Below are 11,745 nucleotides of genomic sequence, written 5' to 3'. Positions count from 1 at the left end.
ATGTTCTATATTCTATATTCTGCATATAGCCTCTTCCCAGAGCTCTCAAATTCAGGTTAACTCCAAATCTGAAACTGACTAGAATTTTTTTCCTCCAGATATGGGCATCTTACACAATTTTAAGTAGACAAATGCAAATATAAGGGCAATGCAGTGGGATATTTGGGGGGGAGAAGGGTGGTTCAAATGCCATTAAACACAAAGTAGTTGTCTATGCTCCAAAGACAAATGTCTTCCAACATACAGATTTTTTCAACTCATTTATAATATTTTTATTTTTTAACAAGTTTTTCTTTCTTTCTTTTTATGGTTATCTGATCCATGACATGAAACTAGGAGCCTTGCCTCAGTTTTGTTTTTTTCATAAAGCTCTATGTAGGCTTTAGTAAGTTTTGGTTGGATAGAAATCATAGTAATTTTTTTTTTTTTTTTTTTTTTGCCAAGTGATAAGGTTTGAGGTCTAGTGCATTTTATTTAGCAGCTATGAGAATGGATTCTTTATGTGACAAAAAATTGCAAACAGTTAAATGAGATCAGTGATTTTTTAGCAGAATTTTATTTACTTATTATTTTACTTTTGTCCGTGCGGGGTCTTCGTTGCTGCCTGGGCGTTCCCCTAGTTTTGGAGAGCCGGGCTCCTCTCCCGCGGCGGGGCTCAGACGTCATCGCAGTTGCCTCTCCGTTGCGGAGCGCGGGCTCCGGGCGCGTGGCTCCCGGCGCGGCGGCACGCGGGCTCCGCTGCCGCTCCCGGCTCTAGGGCACCGGCTCAATCCTTGTGGCGCACGGGCGTAGCTGCTGCGTGTCATGTGGGGTCTTCCCAGGGCAGGGATGGAAACCGTCCCCCGCCCTGGCAGGCGGGTTCTTTCCCACTGAGGCACCAGGGAAGCCCGAGATCAGTGATTTCTGAGCAGGAATTCTGAGGTTTTGGGGTGCGTCTCTGGCAACTGTGGATGGTGAAGCCAAGCCTCCTGACCAGAGCTTGAGGCTTCCGCCCCGCCCCAGATTTCAACCAGAACAACTCTGCTTCCTTCTGATTCATGTATTTATTGACAGCATTTTATTCAAAACACAATACATGTTAAAATCACGCACCCATTATCATTGGAAACTACTAAAGCTGATCTTTTTACCATTTTCTTTCATCTTAAAACTGTTCCGATTCAACTGCCACTTTCCACTTCCATAAAGAATTGAGTTGAAGGCACTGTTTATTCATCTGGGGTGTCCAAACATCTGCATGGGGGCAAAACTGTGTTCTAATTTTTATTATACTCTAATTTAAAATTCAGCACTTCTTGTGCTGTATTGTCACAAAGAAAATCGCAGATATTTTTACACAGGTCTACATTAATGGAAAAATTTCAAATTAGCATCTATGGTCATCGCGATATTGAAATTACAGTCTTATTAGACCTGCCTGGATTTTGATATTTGCTCTCCTAATAAAGAAGTGTGTATATTACTCTGTCACAAATGTGTTTAAATTATTTTGACAAATACGTTTCAATATGATTAACTTCCTTTATAATACCTTTTTTCCAGTCTTCATGGATTTAAAAAAGTTATCTTGGAGTAGAGTTGATTTAGAATGTTGTGTTAGTTTCACGAGTACAGCAAAGTGACCCAGGTATACATACACATATATCATTCTTTCTCAGATTCTTTTTCCATATAGGCTATTACAGAGTATTGAGTAGAATTCCATGTGCTACATAGTAAGTTCTCTGTTGAAGTATTACTTTTTAAAAAAAGTACATATATATATGCCTTTAAAAATACTCCTAGGAGGAGGTGTAGGGAGAAAGGAACTTGATGGCACAATAAAATGCTAAAAAGACCCTGCTTTAGATGGTGACGCAGCTGACAATTATTATTTTGAAATAAGCAAGAATATAACCACAGATGCTTTCTATACCTGTAGGCAATAGCCCTCAGCAGCTGTACCTGTTTGGAAAAGATTAGCACCATTCTCCTGATGCCCTGCATTCAGTTCTGCATACCGCTCCACTCCAGAAAGTCATAACTAACCTTCCTTGAACAGGAAATTGTGTTTTGGTGTTCTTTTCTTTTGTTCCATCAGTTTATTTTTCTTGTTGCAGTCCCACATAAATTTAACATTTATATCTTTTACTGTGTGTTTTTCTCCTTCCCAAGACCCCTTCACATGCTGCTTCTAACACCATAGTTTCCCCTGGTGATGCCTCCCTGTCCCACCATCAGTTCCTGTGGGTTAAAGAGGGCCGATTCCACTGCCTCTGTGATACCGGGCACCCAGCAGGACCAGTGCCTCTTGGCAGGAATGATGAGTGTGGGAGCATCTAGAGGAGATGGTACTCAATTCAGGAGGAAAAAAAAACAAAAAAACAAAAAAACCAGAGCTATTACTTAGTCAACAAAGGTCCATCTGGTCAAAGCTCTGGTTTTTCCACTAGTCAGGTATGGATGTGAGAGTTGGACTATAAAGAAAGCTGAGTGTCGAAGAACTGATGCTTTTGAACTGTGGTGTTGGAGAAGACTCTTGAGAGTCCCTTGGACTGCAAGGAGATCCAACCAGTCCATCATAAAGGAAATCAGTCCTGAATATTCTTTGGAAAGACTGATGCTGAAGCTGAAACTCCGATACTTTGGCCTCCTGATGCGAAGAGCTGACTCATTGGATAAGACCCTGATGCTGGGAAAGATTGAGGGCAAGAGGAGAAGGGGACGACAGAGGATGAGACGGTTGGATGGCATCACTGACTTGACGTACATGAGTGTGAGCAAGCTCCAGGAGTTGGTAAAGGACAGGGAAGTCTGGCGTGCTGCAGTCCATGGGGTCGCAAAGAGTCGGACACGACTGAGCAACTGAACATCGACAATGGGAAGAGGCCCACTTCCCACTGTGCTTCTAAGAGAGAAGGACGTGGGCTGAGGGCTTGACAGCCTCTCCCACCGAGAGGAAAGAAGCTGCCTGTGGATGGAGCTGACAGGCAGGAGGGCAAAGCCTTCAGACCTTGGAGGTTTAAGACCTACAGGAGGTCAGCTCTGCACCCTGATTCTCCAACTCCTGAAACCTCTTTGAGGAAGTCATCCAGCGCGTATGACTGTAGTTTGACCTGTGACCTGGACCTGGGCAATGAGAAGATCCCCCACCCGCACCCCAAATGTACATTCTGTCCCCGGTCCCCACAGCGGGGCCATTCTGATGGGCGCAGTCTCAAGAGAACTCTCCGAGGCTGAGAGCCTCTGGATGGAGCACATGACTGAACCCAGCTAAGGCCTCTCTATACACTTGTAAGATTTTGGCAGGTGAGTGAGGGCATGTAATTGTCTTTGTCCCACCCAAGACCACTTCCTTCTATGTAGGTTCCTCTGTGTATTAAATCTGACATTCACCAACCTGGAGTTATCTGCCCCTCTCTTCACATTCTTGTCTTTTGTGTAAGAGGCCAGTTTGCAAACCAACAGAGTCACTGAATCCCTCTTGAGCTTAAGCCAGTTTTAGTTGGCTTGTATCATAAAGAATAATTATCTTGATAAAATTTGTAATACAAGCTTAGTGGCAGTGCCTTTTAAAAGAAAATAACTGATTGATTTTATGATGCTATAATTACTTGTTAAATAATAATTGTCTTGTGCAATATAACTGGCATTTGTTAATTTTTTGTGATATAAACCCCATATGCCTTCTTAATACTTATAGCAACCATGGCTACCATCAGCACATTTTACAGAGGAGTAAATGTAATGACGTCTGATGTAAAGTTATTTACCTACATCTAAGGATAAAGCGATTTTAGTTTGCTGGACTCCAGAGTCTGTATTCTTCCATCAAGCATTCTGAGAACAAAATATGCTATTCCATTGTACGTGTGTGTATAACTGAGTTACTTTTCTGTACAGCGGAGATTGACCCAACACTGTAAATCAACTATACTTCAACTTTAAAATATATGCTATAACATATCTTGTGTGTAAATTAAATGCGAGCAATTGCAACCAACAACTCTCCCACTGTGCAACTGCAAACACGCAAATACTCCTCCCCCCTCACTGTAGTCAGTTATTCATACCCATTTTTTCCTGGTTTCCTGTTTAGCAGCATGTTTTATTTCCTAAGTGTCCACTACAAACAGGTCTCAGGCTGTTTTAAAAGTGGAAGCCTCAGGCTGTCCCCAGGCAAATGATTGTGAGGAATGGTGCAATTAAAGTAATGTCAGATCAGTAATGCCTGTCTAGTCCATTCAGGTTGCTATAACAAAATACTACAGCCAGGGAAGCTGACAAGCAACAGAAATTTGTTTCTCACAGTTCTGGAGGCTGGAAGTAAAAGATCAAGGTGCCAACACAGTCATGGTCTGATGAGGACCATCTTCCTAGTCCGTAGCTGACAACTTGTCACTGTGTCCTCACAAGATGGCAGGAGCAAGGCTCTCTGGACTTCCCTTTCTAAGACACTAATCTCATGCATGAGAATTGTGTCCCATGATTTGTGTAACCTCCAAATGCTGTATCTACAAATACCATCTCCTCTTGGGTTTAAGAGTTCAGCCTATGAGCTTGGGGGGACACGAATATTCAGACCGTGGCAATGTCTCTCATTAAAACTCAGACAAAAACAGTGTCAAGTGGCAAACACAAGTGGATGATATCTTTCCAGGGGATGAGAAATTTCTGCATAACGGTGAGGAGTCATTCTGTAAACATTGTTCTGTTGGAAGTGTGAGAGGAACTGTAACTGAAGCAACCCAAGTTTTAAATGCACTGGAGTTTGGAGCACCTGTTAAGAAAGATGAGGTACGCTGGTTTGATCCTAGTGGAACTTGAATTCCCCATATGTTTTCCTGGGCTTTCTTTATGCTTTTTATCCTTTTCCCTGTCCTCAAAGACATAATAACATTGCCTGAATGATGCAAATTAATGAAGTAGAAACCGAGCATGCTCAAGTGTCTAGGAACTCTGGAGTTATACTTGGGAAGTTTGTATACAAAACAGTTTAGTATTCTAGTTGAAGGAGAAAATAAAAGCACCTTTTTTCCTGAATGTGCAGAGGATGTATAATTTCTTAGTATTTGGCTCTTGGGCTTTCTTAGAAGCATAATATCCGAGATCAGTACACTCAGAAGAAAATAATTGAATTTGGACCTAATTAGGAAAGTTCACAGCTCAGGAAAGATTGGTGAGGAAGTGGTGACAGGAAACCGCCTTGAATCAGGGATGCTTTCAGAAAACAGGAGCAGAAACCAAAGCTTTATTCTGGACAGTTACTGTTAGGGAGGTTGTTGGAACAAACACATCTGCTCTTCTTGCAGGTCAACAGCCCCAAGTTGCCACCATGATAATCTTCATTTTCTTCGGTAAGTGAATTATTCTTCTGGTTTATCTGAATTCATAACATCAGTTCTTTGTCAATCAGATGCTGTCTCCAGTCACTTAAATATCAAGCTATCAAAGCTTTATAATATAAAGTATTAATTACAAATTTGTACTCTAACATAGATTGTTACTTTTACAAAAATATATGCCTACTTTTACTCTATTATAACTCTATAGAAAATGCACAATGTGAGAATTGCATTTACCACTCAGATTTTTTCTTTTATATATATATATATGTACTGATCCAGTTACTTCAGGTAATTGATTAGGATTTATAAAATTTACATATGTATTAGAGCCTTTTAGAAATGTAACCTTCTGGTATTTATTTACAAGTTATAAGATGATAAATTTCATATTATTATCCATTTTTCTTTTAATTTACATTGAAACAAGTTCCATTCAGTTTCCCTGATTTTAGATGTTAATATTTAATAAATAGGAGACAGTTCATAGAGTAACACAACACAACTGCAAATGCTTCACATTTCAGTTAATTTTTTAACACAGAGAAAGTGTGAGCTTATCTCTGTAAAAATAATGTATGCTTAAAGTGGAATCTATGCAGAGCTACTTGGCATACATGTGATAGGAGAAGCTATTATATATTCATCAGCGTGCAGTAGAATCTACAAACTGAATTCAGAAAAAGGGACAGTTATAATTGTAGATGAATATTGATACTTCACTAATTAAAACAAAGCCAGTACATTTTCTGGTTTCTCTCTGCCAGCAGATATTCATGAATAAAGGCATACTTGTGGGCAACAAGAAAACAAAGACGATTATTTCAAATGTGTTGAACATGAAAAAGAGTCTGAATAGATTTAGTCAAAATTAAGGCAAGAAGGAAAGGAATCTTTTATATATTTATGTATTTTTCAGGTTTGGAGGATTAAATACTAGTTATTCAAAATTTTGCTCCTTGCACTGATTTCTAAGAATGTTTCCTATTTCTATTATTTATAATAAGGAAAAATCTAGAATACTTTAATCATTGAAGATCAGGCAGCAATATAATGAGATATACAAAATACATTACAATCTCATTATGCACCCCCTGCCCTGCCCCTGCCATTGAAAACACAGTGACAGGCTCTGTTTTCAACTTTCACTTCTAAATTAACCTTGTCAGTAGATTGCCAGAAATCTTATCTAACACTTAGGGTCAAAATTATGCTATTTGATAGGATTAACCACTATTTCCCATAATGCATTCTTGGGATATTTATTCAGCCTCAATATTTTAAATAAATCTTGTGATGCCAGAAAGTTCTGCAGCCAAAGAAATGTGGGACATAGTGAATTTTTAAAACAAATCATTAAATATCCTAATGAGTCTTATACATCTTTAAGAGGGTGAAAAGATGTGCACTATTCTCCATCTTATTTATTTTTAAATAGAACCTGTTTTTCACTTGACATTTCAAAAGGATCCTTGAAAACTCCTGTCTTAAATATAGAGCCACAAATCCTAGTCCACAATGGAGAAGGCTTTGGAAAGTTATTACTTTGATTCTTCTGGGCCAAATCCTTGAAGTGGTTTTCCTGCTTGATTCAGTATTTCCTCTGAGTGGAAGATGTGAAAAATCATGTAAAACAATCAAATTGAATTTTAAATGTGGAAGAAAATAAAACACATTTGGGAAAGATAATATGTAGAATTCATTAATGATCATTGCACTGACATATCAGTGAGATTTTGATAATCTACTCAGGAGACCATCACCTATAAGTTTCTTGAGAGAAGTAGTCCCAAGATATAATGATCAGTGGCAAATAAAGGTGTAGCATCTTATATATTGAGTTTCTGACATAAAATCCTTACTTTAGTATCTTTGGTAAGCTGGAAAGAAACAAGTATCATTGGCACAGAATGGAAGAGGCTCTTTTTCTCTTTCTTCAGGCTTTCTTTTTTAAAAATTTTTTTAACTAATTTATTTTAATTGGAGGCTAATTACTTTACAATATTGTATTGGTTTTTGCCATACATTGACATGAATCAGCCATGGGTGTGCATGTGTTCTCCATCTTCAGGCTTTCTAACCTAGAATAGAAACTTGGCTGGGTGAGGTTATCCATGAACATACAAAAACAGAAAGCTGATATGTCAATTTCCAGTCCAGCCCTCAACAAGAAAAATGTGACCAAGCCACACTCATGAGTCTAATCTCCAAATGCAGTGACTCAGTCAGTAGTATATATGATCCAAACAGTTGCCATAGATTCTCCTTAGAAGAAGTTTAGAAAAAGGTAAGATTAAAAAAAAAAAAAAAAAAAGATGTTATGGCTTTACTTGAAGCCTATAACTCTATGCTGTGACAGGTCATTCATAATTACCATCATCTTTTAAAAAATTCAGATAATTTGACTCTGATTAAGACATAGCTTTTAGGTCTCTTGATTACAGCTAATATACTGTCTTTAAAACTCAATTGTAATTTCCATATTTTTCTATGGATTGAGTAAGCAAGTGTCAGTTTGTATGCTTGCAGAATCAGTTTGAATAATTGGTACAATACATTAAATTAATGTTGCTACTTTCTTAATACTTTGAAAAATTTGCTGAAACCTTTTCTCTTCTACCCAAAATAACTTGTAATATCTGGAAGGTGTCATTTTTATTAAATACTATCAGTTATTTATGTATAACTCATCCATAAGCAGCTATTTAAGTTGGTTAACTCAGCATGCATTTATTGAATATATGTGATTCATCATTGCATTGATGATGGGCATACCATTGTGAATTATTCCTAATGCCTGCTGAGTAAAATCCCAGAACCCAGCGATAAAGGCAAACATGTAAATATACACTTTCCTTACAGAGCAGTAAATTCTATAGTTGTGAAGGTCCCAAGATGTAGTGAAACAGGCAAGGGATGTTAAATTCAATCTGAATGCAGGAAAGGGGTATTGAATTTAGGAACAATTTCCATAAAATTGGTAGTTATTGTGTTGGGTCCTAAAGGACCAAAAAGGCTTAGTCCAGAATAAAAAGAAAAGCAGCATCTGGTAGTGACCACACAGTAAATGCTCAGACGTACAAGGCAGCATTTAGCATTTGAGAAACTATAAATGCTCGAGGATATCTAGATTGCACATGATGAAGAATATGAGAGTCATGCTATGAGGACCCATTCAGAGGAGGAAGCAGAGAAATGACGGGACTGGATGGTGCATAAGGCAGAGTAAGGGGTATAAAGAATTTACCTGAATAAGATGAAGGCAGACTGACTATCTGATGAGTTGGTCAGTTCGCAAGATGAGAATCACTGATCTATGTAAGAGTGGATGTGGGAGAGTGAATTGAGGCTAGAAGAGGAACCTATCATGAACCCAAGCTTCCTAGTATGGGTGCCCTTGTGGATGGTGGAATTGCTGATGAAACAGGTGGTCCAACAGATGAAGAGGACAGTATCGATGATAGTATTGTACGGAAGTGTGTCTGGAACATTTAGGTGGAGAAAACAGCATCTGTAACTAAAATATTGGAAAATAGCAAGATTGCATTAGATATCTGAGAATCATCAATCTTGAGATTTTAGTTAAAACCATAAGTACATGGAGGTGTCCATGAAGAGCATGTAAAATGAGAATGAGAAAAGTCTGAGGACAGAACCTAAGCTACAAATACACTTTAACAGAAAAGTAAGAGGATCCTGGGAAGAATGCCATGAGCAGAAAATATCAAATGAAGAAGTAGCAAGAGAATTAGAAGGGAGGGTTGCCAAAAGAAAAAAGTTTCAAGAACAAAGTGACAACAAAATTCCCAATGATAAAAGCAGGCAAGATGAAGCCTTTAAACTATTAAGTTCATGTTATGGAGATTATTTGGGGGCATTTTTCAGAACAGTTTCAATGGAGCAATAGTCATAACAATAAATTATAAACTGAGAAATAAATAGGCAGAAATAAAAAAAGAGGGCAAATACATATGTTTTTTTTAAGAACCTTATAAAAAAGAAACAAATCTATAGCTAGAGGGGAGGTTAAGATCCATTCTAGTTTTTTTAATGACTTAATCACATTTCCATTTTCATAATTCTGGTCTTGATCATTAATAACTTAGGTTTGAAGTAAGTAACTACCATGTTGTCATATTGCTGTTTCTGTTGTTCTCTTATTGTTGTTATTCAAGCTGTGGGGCTATGCCTGAACAAGTCCACTTCCCAAACCACAGATTGCACGTCTTTAAAAGAGCTCTGCCTACGTGATGCCGATGGTTGTAAACACGCCTGGCGAATAATGGAAGATGCCTGCAATGTGTCAGGTAAAACAAGTTGTTTAAAATGCACTCAAATACCTTCTATTTACTGAGATAAAAAATAGGAGTTGGTCTTTTTGTTTTCACTCTCCTAGAAAATAAATTTTTCTCTAAACACCTTACTTAAACTTGGTATTCAAGTGATTCACCTTCAGTTACTTATTAGTGAATTTATATACCTAAGAGTATTATTTTTAAAATTATTTATTTTTGATTGTGCTGGGTCTTTATTGCTGCAGACAGGTATTTTCCTGTTGCAGAGCATGGGCTCTAGGCAAATGGGCTTCAGTGGTTGTGGCACATAGACTTAGTTGCTCATGGCATGTGGAATCTTCTCAGACCAGGGACTGAACCTGTGTCCCCAGCATTGGCAGGCAAATTCTTAACCACTGGACCATCACTACTCAAGAACCTTAATGCGCTGACACTGCAGGCAACTTTATGCAAGGTTTCAGATTATTCTTTTACTTATTTTACAATATATAATGTTATGGTTATACACATGCCTCTCAAAAACATGGCAACATTTTTTACATAAAATATTTTTTGTTTATATGTTACTATGTCAGTGATAACATAGAAAGATGATGTTTGTGAAAATCAAACACATTATTTACATGTATGTAACATGATAACACTGGGCTGGAAGAAGCACAAGCTGGAATCAAGAGTGCTGGGAGAAATATTAACCTCAGATGTGCAGATGACACCACTCTTATGGCAGAAAGTGATGAGGAACTAAAAAGCTTCTTAATGAAAGTGAAAGAGGAGAGTGAAAAAGTTGGCTTAAACTCAGCATTCAGAAAACTAAGATCATGGCATCCAGTTCCATCACTTCATGGCAAATAGATGGGGAAACAGTGGAAACAGTGTCAGACTTTATTTTATTGGGCTCCAAAATCACTGCAGATGGTGATTGCAGCCATGAAATTAAAAGACGCTTACTCCTTGGAAGGAAAGTTATGACCAACCTAGATAGCATATTAAAAAGCAGAGACATTACTTTGCCAACAAAGGTCTGTCTGGTCAAGGCTACGGTTTTTCCAGTGGCCATGTATGGATGTGAGAGTTGGACTGTGAAGAAAGCTGAGAGCCAAAAAGTTGATGCGTTTGAACTGTGGTGTTGGAGAAGACTCTTGAGAGTCCTTTAGACTGCAAGGAGATCCAACCAGTCCATCCTAAAGGAGATCAATCCTGGGTGTTCACTGGAAGGACTGATGCTGAAGCTGAAACTCCAATACTTTGGCCACCTCATGCAAAGAGTTGACTCATTGGTAAAGACCCTGATGCTGGGAGGAATTGGGGGCAGGAGGAGAAGGGGACGACAGAGGATGAGATGGCTGAATGGCATCACCGACTCGATGGGCATGAGTTTGAGTAAACTCCGGGAGCTGGTGATGGACAGGGAGGCCTGGCGTGCTGTGATTCATGGGGTCGTGAAGAGTCAGAACTGAACATGACTTTTATATTCTTTCAACGTATATACTATCTTCTATTTCAACTATGTCAAGAGCAAGTTAAAATATATTTTTATTTTTAGTTTGTCCTACATTACAAATGTGTGAAGAGAGGCCCAAGGGGTTAGAGAATATGAAGATTAAAAAGTCATTGTCATTTGTTTAAAAGAAAAAAAATTCTAGCTATATCAAATAGCTGAATATATGTTCAATGAGAGCATTATTGTAAGACTCCATTCACTAAAAGTAGATAAAAGATTATGTAGGGGATAATACCCTACTGCTATTAGGACAGAACACTTCAAAAAAAGCTTTTTCTAACATGACAAATTTTATCAACTTGTATAATGAGTGTGATAATACCATAAAAACCCAATTAATTTTTGGCATATTCAGTAAGACAAATCCAAAATGAAAAATAAAAACTATATTTTTTCATGGCTCACTTTATTTCTCCAGCTGCTTCATAGAAGAATAAATTCTGTACTGTTTGGGGCCCTTGTCTCTCTGCCCATGCTCCTTCTACCTTCCAAAGATGTAAGGTGAAGTGTGTTGGATTAAGAGACAAAAACCTATAGTTCTGACAATGGAAAAATTTACAATCTCCACTAGACAGAGCTCCTGTCTAGCCACAAGATCTCAAGGAATTACACAGGATATAGA

At 38.2% G+C, this 11,745-nt stretch overlaps 1 protein-coding gene across 1 annotated transcript in view; it reads left to right on the top strand.

Moving 5' to 3' along the window:
* Positions 1-5,314: 5,314 nt before the first annotated feature.
* GFRAL (GDNF family receptor alpha like) overlaps positions 5,315-11,745 on the top strand; it is a 75,655-nt gene continuing 69,224 nt past the window's right edge. The window contains exons 1-2 of the mRNA XM_061147768.1: positions 5,315-5,336; positions 9,500-9,631. Coding sequence (XP_061003751.1) covers positions 5,315-5,336; positions 9,500-9,631 — 154 coding nt within the window. The remainder of the gene's footprint in view (positions 5,337-9,499; positions 9,632-11,745) is intronic.

The sequence above is a fragment of the Dama dama genome, chromosome 7 (assembly GCF_033118175.1).
Source record: "Dama dama isolate Ldn47 chromosome 7, ASM3311817v1, whole genome shotgun sequence".
NCBI lineage: Eukaryota > Metazoa > Chordata > Mammalia > Artiodactyla > Cervidae > Dama > Dama dama.
Note: the sequence above shows the minus strand (reverse complement) of the source record. Positions and strands in the feature narration are given on the sequence as shown.